Genomic DNA, 16,666 nt, shown 5'->3' on the forward strand with positions numbered 1-16,666 from the left:
ACTGAACTTGTGACTCCATCATCTCCAGGACTACAGTTTTGTATGCCATTGATTTACTGCAGTACCTAACTCCCTTTCCAGACAGGATATAAAAAGCGAGATATATAGCTAATTGGGATAAGTTTTTATTATAGGCATTAGAGCTGATTTGCTTACTGTTAAAATGATTGTAATAGTGATGATACATGTGTAGGATTGGTGATAACATTTCCTTGTGGATCATTTAATTGAAGTGGCATATGAGGGAGTAAGTGTCATCTGAAACTATTTATCATCCGTCAGTATTTATTTAATTGTTTTAAGCTTGTAAGATATTATTATTGTGAACATACTTAGCTATAGCCATTAAGTTTTTATTATTCTTTTTGAAAGTTTAATATTCCTTATATAAGACTGGTTCATTAGAAAATTTGGTATTTCCAACCCAAGCAAGTTTTTAAACCGTATAAATAGAGGAATTCAGATGTTTTGGAAATAATTAAAGAATAATATGGATTAGTTTATTATAATCTAAATTGTAGCGACATATTGAATATTGAAATTGCCGCCATAATTACTTAGAATTTAACAAACGTATTGATATTTGGGCTACATATATGCAAAATGGAATGATAATACTTGTGTGCAGAATGTTTTTCGGTTTATAGTTTTCCTTATTTTACTTTTTCAACGGAACATACGAATGTTACATGTTTGCTTTGAGTGTAAATAAATAAATGTATGTGTAAATAAATAAATTAGTAATGGTGGTAATCGTGGTAACCATGCTACATTTAACTCGTCTTTTGTTAAAAGTGTTAGCAATCGAATGCGCAATCGCGAGGGAAAGTTTTGGTGGGAAACTAGTAGTCTTTGAGTAAACATCATTAGTTTACTTTCAATTGGTTTTTCATCCAGTTAGCGTTTTTGTTTGCTGATTATTTTCTAAAAGACTCCATGGAAGTGACAATCAGTGGAATTTCTTTCAGTTCTAGATTCGATTCGGGAAATTTAGCAAGAGTGGAGCCTGTGTTACCTCAAAAACGAGGTTTTATTGTTATTTATTCATTGTAAATAATTTTGTCGCAATTATTCTGGAGTATTAATGGGTTTTCTTTTAGGTAAGTCGCAAAATGAACCAATGGAACTCGAGTTTAATCTTTGGACGAGAAACGATGCAGCCGATACAGAATTTCGAAACTCGTACAGCAGTTGGTTTCATTTTTCTGTGAAAGGTATTTTTTTTTGTTTCTTAGGATTAATATTATCATCTAAATTCGACATATATGCGGTAAATTACTTCTTTCAGTGAAGTAAGCTTTTCATTTTATCAAGATGTGATATGCATTTGCATTTCTATTGTTTTATTTATGAAATTGGAATACCAAAGCGAAAAAAATGCACCAACTTTCTTTGTTAAGGTGTTTTAAAGTTTCAACTTGTCTCTTGTGATACTAATTGCTAATTTAATTTCATTTTATGGTTGTAGTGATTTTTGTAAATGTTGGACCGCTTAACGGATAGGAAGTATTCAGTTGCCTAATTTTTAGTCTGTTATATTGCATGTTTTTCCACAAAAGATCTTCGTCTTTTGAATCCATGAATGAGTTATTTGTTTTTTTAATTACTAATAATTTTGTTTCATCAATCTACTTGTCTTAAATTTTCGCAATTATTTATTAGGTATTTATTTCAAAATGTTTGTAAGCAGTTTCATTAACTTCTATTCACTTGGACGAGCTGTAGAATAACTCTTGAATATGGGCGAAAATCGAATATATTGCTATTACTCTGTATGAAGATCGTTAAAATTAGCATCAGCTCTAGCTTATTTTTAGATGAAATGCTCACTTTCGAGTTCATGCTTGAAAATATCTCATCAATTGAAGAGATTTAATCGAATGTTTTGATGAAGTAAATATCTATAATTAATTATTTTTTATGATAAATCACATTTCATTACGATTTTGATGTATCACTCAAGTGTGTTGGAGGCATGCTTTCTTGGCAATATATTACCGTATAATGACCATAATGTGTAAACCCAAAGCCACTATTGAACGATGATTGCCTTAGCTCTCAGTTGCTTAGCCTAAAGCCTATTACTACTGCTTACTGTATTCTTAATAACGATAATAATGGTAGGATAAAGATTAAAATTTCTTTTACTGACCAGCATACATGAATTTGTCCGTAAACAGTTGCACTTCTATGACAACGTTCATGTTTATTTAAATAACTGAATGACACCGGTTTTTAATGTATGGAGGATAGATTATGATCGAGGTTATCGGATAAAAAATATTGAGATTAGGTTGTGTAAATGTAAGCGCAAGAATTTGAGTGCATAGTATATTTGTCCAATTTTAATCTCTTGCTAAATCATTAAAGCAGATAGAAGTGCTCACCAAAGTCTCTGACAATGGTAGCCTGTCCATGGTTCATACCTTTTATAACCTGAAAAATAAAGAAATATTTATTAAGTTCAGTGGTCTTGTGCCCTATTGCTACTCATTTCGAACTGACAAAATCCACTGCATGTAATCTGGTAGATCTCTTGATTTATAATTTGAAAATTTATTAATGTAAAAAATCTTTGAAAATTGTAATATCTAGCCAGTACTGACATTCCTCGAAAATTTTGATGATTCCATTCCTCGTTCCCCGTGTTAGGTGTGATGTCTTGAGTTTTCACTGGAAATCCGGTTTCTGCTGATATCTTGAGGACTGCAAATGTATTAAGCCATTATAAGACAGTGGATGTTTGATTATGATTTTTTTATAGTTCTTATTTATGAAAATATGTAGTTCCTGGGTTTCTCTCTTCTCTTCATCCTTTCCCTTTTTCAACCCAGCGTTCCAAGCAGGAACAGTGAAATGAACATTTTCATAATAATCTATTATGTATGTAAAAGTATTCCTTTATTCAAATTAATGTGGTTGTGTGTGCAACACTACATAGTGGTGCCTGCAATCATCTGTTAGGATGTGTTTTGATAATTTAAAATTAAAATAACGTAGGTAGGCCGCATGCCTGGAAAGCCTGAAATTTTTTATATATATGAGGGTAATTTGATAAGCTCTCCGAATGGAATATAAGTAATTGACTTACCTCTGTGAAACTTTTTCATTTTTCAACGCAACCATCCTGCACACTAATGCATTTGGTCCAGCAATATTCCAATATTTTGATCCCATCTCGAAAATTAGATTCCTTAAGGCTTGCAAAATACCAGTCTCTTTCCGTTGTTAGTTCTTTGTTTGAAGAGAATCTCTTTCCCCTGAGGAAAATTTCGAGCTTGTGGAAGAGATATCTGATGGAGCCAAATCAGGTGAATAAGGCAGGTGTGGCAACAATTCGTATCATAGTTCACGTATTTTTGCCATGGTAACAGCACATGTGTGTGTGTGCATTGTCTTGATAAAAGATGACTTTCTTCCTTGCCAAACTTGGCCTTCTTGTGTATCTTTTACTGTAATTTGTCCAGGAGATTAGCGTGGTATTGTCCAGTAATTGGTTGACCAGTAGGATGATAATCTATCTGCAGAATCCCTTTGGAATCCCAGAAAACTGAAGCCGTCACCTTTCCAGCCAACCGTTTTCCCTTTGTTTTTTTTGGTGATTGTGAATCAACATGTTTCCTCTGCTTGTACTGCTGTTGTGTCTATGTGGTATAGTAGTGGATAGGTTTCATCTGTGGTCACCAACCAGCGCAGAAAATTCTGTTCGTTGCCCTTGAAAGGGTCAAATTTGTTTGGAAATTTCCATTCTAATGCTTTCGTGATCCTGCATCAAGGGTTGTGGCACCCATTTTAAAATTAATATTCTCATATTCAATTCCTCTGTTAAAAATGTGAAATGCCCTTTCAATTGTCATCCACTTTTATACACTTTTGCAATAATTTCTGGGTAGTTGTGAATTTTGGCTGACCACTTGGCAGATCATCATCTAAGCTGTGCTGATCAAACATAAACTCGATTGTCCACTTAGCTACAGTTAAATGTTAAGAAACAGAGTCCCTCAGAGTGTTGTGAAATTTGGCATGAATTTTCCTTTGTTCTCATTCCTTGCTTTACGAAGTATTGAATCATTAGCTCGAATCTCATTTTTTCCATCTTCACAAATCACTAAAAGAGAACAACAACGAAGCCATCTGCACCACAGATCTCTTCCCAGAGCACTGATAAATTACGTATGGTGGCAAAACACATTTTGTTATTTGCTGAAAAATAAGTTTTGAATGCAGTATTATTACAGTGTGCCTCCATCCCGACAAATTCTATGCTCTTTAAGTGACCTAGTGGTAATGTTTAAAGCAAAGCTATGTGGCTGAAAAAGCAGGACTTATATGTTCGAAATTGTGGTGAAAAACAAGCTGGAAAATTCCTAAACTTAGATCTAGAAAACCAGGAAATATACTGGAATTTGGATGTTTTTGTGGACACCCTCAGCGGTGATTGAAGTGAAAAGTATGGAAAAAATTGGCCATTGGTAGATTTGAACCATTTCATGTAGGTGTATTATAATTGAAAATCAAGTAATCGCCATTGAGGTACATCAACTAATTAATTAATACATATCTCTGAAGGGTGTTCATTATGCCTTAATTTAAATTGAGCAAAAAGGCAAATGTAATTTTTCATTTCAATATTAGTTTTTATTACTGTACATGTCTGTTTGCATTTCTCCAATTGTTGATCTTTTCAAATAGGTGTGGAAAGTGTTTATAGGTCATTTAATAAGCATGAGTTGATGCTCTGTAATCACCTGAAATGTTTTCATGCAAATTTTGTTGATAATGTGCACTATGTTTGCTATTTGCATCTTTATAAACATATTGAAAAACATTCCATTGTGAAAAAATGAATTGCCCTTGGAAAGTTCTCGGTTTCATTTTATGAAGTTTCTTCTACCATGTACAAGGGCGGTTAAATAAGTACCTGTGTTTGAAGACAAAGGGCGTTCCTGAGGGAAGTTTATGTTATCATTGTATGCTGCCATCTATCAAATGACAGTGAAACGAATTTCAGATTGATTTAAAGGTTAGTTTGGATTTGGCAGCCATTCGGGTAAGACGTGTTTCGTGATTTTCGCTGAGATGGAGAAAGTAGAATCGTTTGGTAATTCGCTTTTTGTTTTTGGGAAGAGGGAAGGAATGCGAGGAGATCAAAGCAAAGTTGGATGCTGTCTATGGGGACACTTCGCCATCTATGACCACAGTTAGATATTGGTTCAACGAATTTAAACGTGGGCGAACATCTATTTTTGATGAGCGACCAGGATGCCCGGCAGACGTGGTTACCGAGAATTCATTCAATAAGTCCATGCCATGATTCTCGCTGATCGATGAAATAAAGTGCATGAAGTGGCAGAGGTGGTGGGTGTGTCGACCAGAACAGCAATTAATATTTTGCATGATAAGTCAGCGATGAAAAAATTGTCGGCCCGATGGGTGCCGCGATTGCTCAAGGTGGACAACCAGCTGATCCGGCTGTCAACTTCATGAACTATGTTATGAATTGCTGCCGCACCCCCCGTATTCACCCGATCTGGCTCCCTATGACTTTTTCTTATTCCCTAACATGAAGAAATGGCTTGCGGGAAAAAATTTAGCTCAAACGAGGAAGTTATCGCTGTGACAGGCGTATTTTGGAGAGTTCGACAAATCCTATTTTTTGGAGGGGTTATAAAAATGGCTGGAACGTTGGGAGAAGTGTATCTCTCTACAAGGGGACTGTGTTGAAAAATAAAGAAGATGTTTTTGAAAAAAATGGTTTCTTCATTTCTAACACAGGTACTTATTGAACAGCCCTCGTAAGTTTTCCTTGGAAGAGCTGTTAGAAATATCCCCAGCAATATTTTGTGTGTTATGCTTGTGTGGTTTGGTCATGAGTAATTACTGATTTTATGTTTATCACTCATCCAGTGCAATGCTATGTTTTGCAGGGATTAAGCAGCCTGTCCTAATGAAATTTAATATAGTCAATATGAACAGACACAGCAGGGTGTTCACTGATCATATGTATCCAGTATATATGATCCATGGTCATCAGCGTTGGCAGAGGATAAAAGAAAAACCATGTTTCACGGTAAGATGTTACATCCTTGTAAAATATATGCAATGGATTCTCAATTTTTTAATCACCTTCCAGGAAATGAAATTTGCATAAAATTATAGCTTTATTTTTCAGTATTGACTTAATAATAAGTTTAAAATATGGTTAAAAATTAAATATAGATGCATAAACTCTAGTTTGCTAATTAAATCTTAAGATGGCATGTGATTTCTAATTAGCTATTATTTAGAAGTTTTTCAAAGCAACATCTTGCAGTAACTAATAGTCCTCAGTGAGTGATATTGTTGGCAAACAATGAATATCATTCCATCTAATTCCTTAATGAACCTAATGACCGTAGCTTTAGTCTCAACATTATTTTCGAAGATTTTTTCAAGAGTCTGAAGTCTTAGGAATTAAAGATTTGAGAAAACCTATGGGGCTGAAGAAGAATTCAATTATTTTTGTGAGCTTCCATATTATTAAGTACTCAAAAGTTGTGTATTCACTTTAGTTTATTCCTTCTCTCATTGTGATGGAAATCCCCATCATGTAACGTAGAATTCACTGTCAATATGTTTTATTTTAAATGTAATTATAGCTAATATTTTTTGCTCATTTTGTAATATGCTAGAAAGATTCCACAATTGGAGGAAAAGGTAAGGGTGCTAAATTTTTCAGGGTTCACTGGGGTTACTAAAGTTCCCTGTGGGAGTGAAGGGGTTATATTTTTTATTTCAACTGTTCCTGTGTGTGCCAAATGTATTATAACAGAATGGGACCAAGCTTCATGTTATGGTAATGAAAAAAATTTATTAAATTATGATGGTGAAATATCTGCTTATTTGGAGGGCTATCTCTTAATGAGCTTATTTTCTGGCAATATGTCTCATATCCTTTTTAACAAGATATTGCAAGAGGTATTGGAGGTTGTCAGAATTCATTACCAAATGTTCAGGCATGCTAGTGCCAAAATGTAAATAATGCTTCAACTTAGAAAATTCATTATGAAACAAATTTCTGCTGAACCACCTATTCTTTGACTATTATATCTGAGGTCTCATAACTTAATTGCATTTTTATTGTAGATTTGAATTGATCCATACATTTTAAGTAAGTATTCTTTAAGTATGTATACTTGAAGACTATTTAATTTAAATGGTCTTTTAATAAATTTCCCCGATATTTTATTACAAAAAAAATATCAAAGAGGTTCAGGGAAAGAAGTCTGCAATTTATTCACTCAAAAATGATAAAGGTGAAAGAGTAACCGGCAGTCTGGAAAAGACCAACTTATTAAATTCCTTCTTTTAATGCATCTTCACCAAATGTCTCTGGTAGCTTACCAAATTATGCTGGCCAGCTGATGCCCAAAATTGAAATCTCTTATTATGGAATAGAACATTTGCTGAGAAATATTTAGCCTAACAAATCTGCTGGGCCCGATTAAATACCCGCTCTTATATTTTTGGAACTGGCATCATTAATTGCTCCATATCTAGAAATCATATTTTAGTAATCACTAGTAGATCACAAGGTTCCCAATGAAATGAAAATGGATAATGTAACACTTATATTTAAAAATTGAGACTAGGAGGAATGGAGCAATGACAGACCTATTTACTTAACATCCAAGTTATGTAATGTCATGGAACATAGAGTTCCTAGTTCAATAGTGAGACGCCTCGATAGTCGAGAGTTATTGATGAAAAACCAGCATAGTGTCTGAAAGGAAAAATCCTGCAAGACAAATTGTGCTTTTTGTCAATGATATCCTTAGTACAGGAGTGAGCAATGTTCCAGTGAGTGTGGTTTTTCTTGATTTTGAAAAGGCTTTTGTAAAAGTACGTGATAGTAAACTACCACAAAGCTAGAAGCCTAAGGCATAGATTAAAATACCCTGGGCTGGATTAAAGACTTTAAAATGGTTGGGTACAAAGAATAGTCTTTGATAGTATTTGCTCTAATGCAGTAGAAGTCACTTCAGTTTTTCCCTTTGGGAAATTTTATGGCCCTCTTTTATTCCTTATTTACATTAACAACATTAACTCCATAGTAAGATATGTTTATTTTCTGATGATTCATAGATGCAGTTTACAGAGATAGTCTTAATCCTGATGATGAAACTACTTTAGGAGATGAACTAAATGCTATTCAATGCTGGTCAGACACTTAGCAATTAGAATTAAATATTAAAAAGTGTGCCCTCCCAACACTTCCTGCATCAGGAATGCCTAAATGGAAAGTGCAGACTCTATTAAATACTTGGGGATTACCCTGACTCATAACCTCTCCTGGGTGTAATCCCTCGTGTATGTTTCATGCACGGGGAATATATGGACAATCTAACAAAAAAGGAGGATTTATTATAAGTGAAGTGGGTAAATATGATGAAAAGGTCAAACAGAAATGTTATCTTTTGCTGGTTAGGCCTCATTTAAAACATGCCGCTAGTATATGGGATCCTCATGAAGTTGGATTGTTTGCTGAATTGGATCGCATGCAGTGTAAAGGAACTATGAGGATGAAAGATAAGGGATCTGAATATTGTTGTATGACTGCATGAGGAGGATAAAATATTCAGGTCAAAATTATTCTGGCGTGTATTCACTCTCTGTCACACACAGAGCAGTGGCTTGCAGGGTATTAAAAACAATCTGTAGTGGAATTTTACAGCTTCTGTTGCATGAGAAATTGTTTTCAGTTGCAGAAAAAGGTTATCACTAAATAGGATATTATGGCCATATTATATATTCAATTTTATTTAAGGTCAAATATTTATGATGGATATCATTTCAATGAGTACTTTGATTTATTTACATTGCTCTTGTGAGATGTAATGACATATATTGAGTGTATGAGACTTCACTGATACTTATAGGTGTTATTGAGACAAATCATGTCTCATTTTTTGGCTTACATAGAGGGCTATTATGAAATAGTGTGTGGTCACTCCGTCAGGCAGAGTTTACTGATGCCACTCTTTGTAACTCCGCCTGCTGTTATTACAAGTGAGGGGGCGGGAGTCTCACCACCAGTCACTTTGTTTTATTTTGGGGTTTATTAGTAACCGGAGACTTAGTATATATGAAAATTATCACCTTCATATGGTCCAAAAATGCTCTTAGCCAATGGTGATTAGCTGTTCAATTAGCAGACAAAATGATTTACGGGAACTTCTAAGGAAATAAGTATATGGATATTTATTTGTTAAAAATCATTTACCAAATTAACACATTTAAAATTGTTGATTGAGAGACATGATGGAGAAAAGAGTAAAGAGATTGGTTTTATAATACATGAGGTCGTTACCTACCTACCTACCTAATTAATATCAATGTATCATTAATCACATGAGTTTTGATAGGTATCTATGGTAATTGCCCCATGATGTCACAATATACAAGAAACCCCTTTTTCAATTTCAACCAGATATTATTACACTGTTTTCTTGAATGTCTTTGCTAATAAATTAAAATATTTGATCATTACAAAGAATGTTTAGGCAATAGATTTACCAGTACACAATGGTGTACCAATGAATAATTAACTAAGAAATCAAATATCGGAACTTGTAAGTAGCTCACAAAGTCTTCATTGCCTAATTAAATACTAAACAAGGCATTATATGTATTAAAATAGCATAAACATGAAAGGGTAATAATTAAGAGTAGTGCTGGATAATCAGCAAAGAATGTCAAAATAATAACGGAAGAGATTTGGGGAGTCATGATTGTGTATACATGACTTGTTGCCTAAAAAATCATATAGTGGAACATAATGATTTACAAATTCTTCAATATTTATCCACAAGTGGTTACTTACATCCAGCATTCATAAGTATGTTCTTTCATGGATTTATTCTAGACATAAACGTTTTGTTTTTTGCATTACTTCAATTTTGCTCAAATGACGAATGCGAATGAAAGCGAAGTATTTTCAATAAAAAATTAAACAGCTGAGTGCTGAAATCAACTAATTATATGCCGCATATAACGTAGGTATCGCTCAAAAAACTAATAATTACATTGCATTGATAAAATAGAGAAGTTTGGAATAGTTCTTAAGAGATAAGTTTTTGAAGAAACAATATTGATAATTTCACTTCACCTGTTTTTATTTAACCATTCTGATTATTTTCAATGCAAAATAATAGTGTTTAACGCACTCCTGTACTCTAATTGAATGACTTCATTATGCCAGGTGAAGATCACGCGGCATAGTTGCCAAGGCAGGTTACCTGGGGAGGGTGTAACTCCACCCTGTTAGGTTGGTATCACTTTGTCAGAAACTCATTCGTAAACACTTTTGACAGTGAGACTCACTTCTGGCAGGGTAATGCCAACCGGCAGTCTCTCTGGCTTTCGAAATCGCTCCGGATGGTGAGGCACATTTTGAATGGTATCATACTGCAGATAGGTGAATTCCGCTGGCGATGTGCGGTTTGTAATAGCCCCGGTAGTATCTGGGCATTTCATCAATTAATTTCTTTGTGGTAAAATTAATTTATTTATTCGCGATATTTTTGCAAGTTATTATTAGTTTTCTTGTTCATGTATGTTAGATAGTACTAGTTTAGCCAGTCTAATTTTGAAGCAATGTCTTGGACCAGATTTTTGTTCCTTAAATGCAGATAAAACATTGAGAAATAAATGGGAGAACATGAAATCAGGATTCCGCAGTACACAAGTAGTTGTAAATTTTAATTTTTAAAGTAAGATTCAGCAGCAGATAAGTTGTGTTGTGGTTCTTAATTCTAAATGTCACATTCACAATACCTTCATGAAAATAAGTGTCAGCATGTAATAATCATACTGGAATGCTTGTGTGACATATTGTCATGTTTTTCATCATTTTTAAAGAAGTTTTTTTTTTGCCAACAGGATTCTGGAGAAAATGCAGTGTTAACATTTAGCCACCGAATTGAGAACTTGCAGAAGGTTTACTTCGCATTATGTTATCCATATCCTTATAGGGACATCACTGCTTTCTTGAAAAAAATTGATGCTAAATATAGTTCAGTGAACAAGTCTAATTTCTCCAGTGATGATATCTATTATTATAGAGAATGTGTATGCAATTCTCTTGATGGTCGCAATGTAGACCTTATAACTATCACCTCAACTTGGGGCATTTCAAAGGAGCGTGAATGCCGCCTTAAGAACTTGTTTCCGAATACCTCTATACCCCGTCCTCACCAATTCCCTAACAAACAAGTGATATTCATCTCAGCCAGGGTTCATCCTGCTGAGACTTCTTCAAGTTTTGTTTTAGATGGCATAATCACATCTCTCTTAAACAAAGAAGACCCGGGTGCTGCTCTGCTTAGAAGAAAGTTCCTCTTCAAGCTAATTCCTGTGCTCAATCCAGATGGGGTTGTAAGGGGCCATTATAGAACAGATACACGTGGGACCAACTTGAATCGGGTCTATGGAAATCCATCATTTGAAATGCATCCACCAATCTATGCTGCATGTGCTCTTATTCGTTACTATCATAGAGGAAATGAAGCTGTAGATGATCTGGCTTCCGAGGAAAATGGTGGTCCACCTAATGAAGAAACTGAGATACTAGTGGATGGAGCTGTTTCATGCCCAGAAGAGGTTAGTCAATTGAGGCAGTTGCCAGTGTATACAATAAGAGGTAACATGGGCATGACTGGGCTATATGTCACTGTGACTCATTTATTTTCAGAGTAATGAGTGTGGCAGGTGGGGTTCAGCCAGGTGGATACTATGATTAAGGTTTGTTGCATACACTGTTCTTGTGTTTGCTACACTCATTTTTATAAGCTGTTGCTAATTTACTTCTCTGATAGATATATATAGCCATAGATAGTCTTATATAGCCATTATTCCAGTACTCACAGTAACAAAGTGTTTATCAGCATGCTCATGAAATTTAATGTGTTTTTAATATATTTAACATAATTAGCATAGTTGATTCAAGGCGTGTTGCAGCCAAATTTTGGTCTCATTTTCATTTTATCTTTTAGGTTTTCTCCAATATTACTGCTCTTTTTGTATTATTTTAATAGATTAATACCGTTTTTGTTTATGTGTAGACCTTTCGAATTTATGGCAATATATAGATTAACATGCCTGGTTATAATGTTCATTCACTTACTAACAAGATTTGCGACTCATTCTGAATAGTAGTGTGAAGAATTTTTGCTTTGTTTTGTAATAATTTCTTGGTCAATGTGACTTAAACCTGTCTATCCACTTAGAAGTACCTTGCTTATTTCATTAGATTGCTCCAATAAGCATAAATGGAGTCAATAATCATGTGAACCCTCCTAAATACCATGCTGTGTTGCAATATATGTATCTGCCAGAACTAAATTACCCATGTCTGTTTAGCATGCCCTTTTTCTTTCATTCATAATATATTATTACTACCTATTACACTACATCAAAACAAATCTTTAAAATATGAGTGTAACTGAAAAATTACTTATATTATAGGCTGGCTAAAAGCCAGTTTTACATCCCAGCATAGCCCTAGTGACTGGATCTTTCCATTATTTTTTAGCAATTCCAAATGTAATTCTCTCTCATAGCGATGGTCACTTTTTTTCATATAAATTTGCATGCAGTGAGCACCCATTTTATGGTGTTCATCTTTGTACTAGGGCTGATTTTTTATGAACCTAAAAGGACATAGGGTTCCTGCAATTCATTCCAGACAACCCATTTGATTCTATAAATAAGCATCTATTGAATTATATAAGTATACACATGCATATATGTATATATATATATATATACACTACCTTGATCAAAAATTTCCCGGAATTTATTCAGAAAATTAAAAATACAAGTTTATTCATCTAAATCTATATTGTCCCCTTCAAAGTAATCCCCATCGACTGCAACACACTTATGCCAGAGCTTGATCCAATCCTCGAAACATTTTTTATATTCGGTTTTCGGTATGTCCATTAGTGCTTCCTGCGATTTTTCCATTACTTCCTCTCGGCTGCTAAAACGCGTTCCCCGTAATGGTTTTTTAACTCGATTGAACAGAAAGAAGTCACAGGGAGCCAAATCAGGTGAATTCGGTGGCTGTTGGATGGTATTTGTTGCATTTTTCGTCAAAAAATTACGAATAATGATAGCACTGTGCGACGGTGCGTTATCATGGTGCAAAATCCACGAGTTTTCTGCCCACATTTCTGGTCTCTTTCGGCGAATTGCTTCACGCAAACGTCTCATAACGCCCAAATAATACTCTTTGTTTACTGTCTGGCCTTCTGGCAAAAATTCATGATGCACTACACCGTTGTAATCCATGAAAACCGTCAGCATTGCCTTCTTTTTTGACTGAAAACGACGTGGTTTTTTTGGTCTCGGCTCATTTGGTGAACGCCATTCACTTGCCTGATGTCTGGATTGCGTGTCGTACTCATAAACCCACGTCTCGTCTCCAGTAATGATCCTTTTGATGAATGTGGGGTCGGATTCAGCCTCGCAAATCATGTCTTTTGCGACGTCAACACGGTCTCTTTTTTGCATGAAATTGAGGTCTTTTGGCACCAACTTTGCTGCTACACGACGGAAACCCAAATCATTAACCACAATGTCTTGGGCGGATCCATAGGCAATGTTCAAGTCCTCCGCTATTTCTCTGATGGTTAATTTGCGGTTATTGACCAACATTTCTTTTACTTTATCAATTTTTTCAGCGACTTTCGATGTCGATGGTCTGCCACTGCGTTCATCATCTTCGATTGACTCACGACCACTTCTGAACCGCTCGTGCCACTGGTAAACGACCGTTTTTTTTAGAGAATCGTTGCCGAAACACTTTTCCAACATTTCCAACGTCCGTGCGCCACTAAATCCGTTTTTTACGCAAAATTTAATACAAGTTCGTTGTTGCAAATTTAAATCCATTTCTGAAATTGTAAAAAATCGCCAACACACACAGAGATAGATGTACTCTTGCTACGTAACTTTTGCAAATGTCAAGTTATGACACTAAGATTTAAAGGGAATATCAACAACAGATGTACCAATTTAACAAAAAAAACAGAACTCAAATCGGAACGATGGGAGCGCCACACGGTGGTTATTCCGGGAACTTTTTGATCAAGGTAGTATATATATATATATATATATATATATATATATATATTTTATTTCCCCTCCCCGGACTACAACCTTGACGTGGTGGAAGGGCTTGTGCATTCCGATGACCCCTAGAGCTGTGCTGGTGGGAGTAATAATTATTGCTCCTGATAGGGTCACCCATGCCAGATAGGTCGAATGTTAGGAGCCAGACGAAAGGTAGTCAACGCAGCATCTGTTCCTCAGTGAGGCGGCTGCAATGGCGTCTGACCCCAGTGGGGCGGCCAGTAAGTGATGGTGTCACGCTGAAAACACTATTGAGGAAGGCAACGGGAAACCACCTCAATTATCATTCCCAAGATTTAAATGATGGACAATACAGAGATTTTGAGTCCTGGCAACTATGGGACTCAGCCCAATCGCCTGTGTGTTGTGCCCGGCAGCGGGGGAGGCAAGGCTTCTGTGGTCATCATCCCACGAAACCCTTGCAAGGGGAAACCGGCAGCAGCAGGACAAAAGATGCAGAAAAAGAAGACCACATTAGTTAGAATAAGAACGTGAAATGTTAGGACAATGAGGAGGATAGGAACTGGAGAATATTAAGCGAGAGATGGAAAGGGGAAAAATAGATATTTTAGGTCTATGCAAGGTGAGATGTAAGGATAGCGGGGATTACTGGAGTAATCAGTATAGAATAATATACAGAGGCAGGGAAGAGAGCCAACGAGGGGTTGCCATAGTATTAAATGAAGAGGTAGGAAGAAGCGTACTCAACATAGAGCAGGTAACCGATAGAATACTAGTAGTGGAGATAAAAGCAGAACCGACGAACTTAGCTATTATTCAGGTATACATGCCACCGAGCAACCATAAGGAAGAAGAGGTTGATAGGATATATGATCAGTTAGAGGACATGATCGCGTGTGTTCCTGCAGGGAAACATTTGATAGTTATGGGGGATTGGAATGCGACGGTAGGCGAAGGAAGAGATGGTGATGAGGTGGGGGACTACGGTTTAGGTACAAGGAATGACCGCGGGGAGAAAGCAGTTGAGTTCTGCAGGAGACAGGGGTTAGTCATCACCAACACATGGTTTAGACACCACAAAATACGCAGGTATACATGGGAAATGACAGGTGACTCAGAAAGGTATCAGCTAGATTATATCCTGGTTAGACACAGGTTTAGGAACACTGTGATAAATTCGCACAGCTTCCCGAGAGTGGATGCGGACTCTGACCACAATTTATTTGTTATGAAATGTAACGTCCGTTTCAAAAAGATAAGACTGGGGCGGCGGGTTAGAAAATGGTATGTAGAAGCATTAAATGGTTTGAAAAGGAAGGAGTACAAACAGGCGGTAGAGGAAATCATGGAGGATGGTAAAGAGCTAAGTACTATTGAAGAAAAATGGGAAAGGATCAAGAAAGGGTTATTGAAAGCTGCAAAAGACACTATTGGAACCGTTAACGCTGAAAGGACTACCAAACCATGGATCATGTATGAGATGATTACAAAGATGGATGAGCGGAGAAAATGGAAGAATGTAAATACAGAGTTAGGCAAAATGAAGTACAAAAAGTTAAACAATAAATTGAGGCGGGCAACAAATAGGGCAAGGGAAGCATGGTGGAAGACGCAGTGTGAGGATATGGAAAGTTTGCAGAGGAAGGGTGAAGTTGGTGCGCTGTACAGCCAAGTTAAATCTTTATCGGGAAGTAAGAAAGGGAGATCTATGTTAATAGAGATAAGGCGGGTAAGATAATAGTTGATACAGGAAAGATCCAAGAGAGATGGAAGGAATATATATATATAGAAGAACTGTATAGGGAAGAACTTAGACCAACAAAGTTAGACATAGAAAAGGAACATGGCGTAGAGAAAGATAGCTTAGGTCCAGGCATACGTGACGATGAGAGAGGCAAATGTGGGAGGTAGAGGCTATATGGGCTCATTCGTAGTATTTATAAGGGAGGAATCTGGCCAGAAGACTTTGTGAGATCAGTTTTAGTTCCTATTCCGAAAAAGGTAAAGGCTACATCATGTGAGGACTACAGGACAATTAAGTTTGATATCCCACGCAGCTAAAGTTGTTCTCAGAATCATAAACTAAAGGATAGAGAGTAGGGCAAATGATTACTTAGGGGACGATCAGTTTGGGTTTAGGAAGGGGAGAGGTACGCGTGATTCCATTGCAGTAATGAGATTATTAATCGAGAGGAATACAGAACACAACCAGGAGGTATTTGCCTGTTTCGTAGATTTCAAAAAAGCGTTTGATAGAGTGAATTGTGAAAAACTAATGAGTGTATTGCAGAAAATAGGAATTGATTGGAGGCAAAGGAGGCTAATCCGCAACCTGTACATGTCTCAGACTGCACTGGTGCGACTGGGGAACGGGGAGTCCGGATGGGCAGTGTTAGGAAGAGGTGTAAGGCAGGGTTGCCCATTATCACCGTTGCTTTTCAACCTGTATGTAGAGGAAATGATTAAAGAGGCATGGGAAGAACCCGAAGTAGGAATGAAAATGGGTAGGTAATTCGTAAAATTAGTTAGG

General features: G+C 36.2%; 1 protein-coding gene across 1 annotated transcript in view; it reads left to right on the forward strand.

Moving 5' to 3' along the window:
• Positions 1 to 874: 874 nt before the first annotated feature.
• LOC139694631 (cytosolic carboxypeptidase-like protein 5) overlaps positions 875 to 16,666 on the forward strand; it is a 39,954-nt gene continuing 24,162 nt past the window's right edge. The window contains exons 1-4 of the mRNA XM_071593116.1: positions 875 to 1,027; positions 1,101 to 1,214; positions 5,928 to 6,070; positions 10,921 to 11,640. Of these exons, the coding sequence (XP_071449217.1) occupies positions 937 to 1,027; positions 1,101 to 1,214; positions 5,928 to 6,070; positions 10,921 to 11,640 (1,068 nt within the window). The 5' untranslated portion in view covers positions 875 to 936. The remainder of the gene's footprint in view (positions 1,028 to 1,100; positions 1,215 to 5,927; positions 6,071 to 10,920; positions 11,641 to 16,666) is intronic.

This window comes from Hetaerina americana, unplaced genomic scaffold (genome assembly GCF_022747635.1).
Source record: "Hetaerina americana unplaced genomic scaffold, ioHetAmer1.1.p SCAF_51, whole genome shotgun sequence".
Lineage (NCBI taxonomy): Eukaryota > Metazoa > Arthropoda > Insecta > Odonata > Calopterygidae > Hetaerina > Hetaerina americana.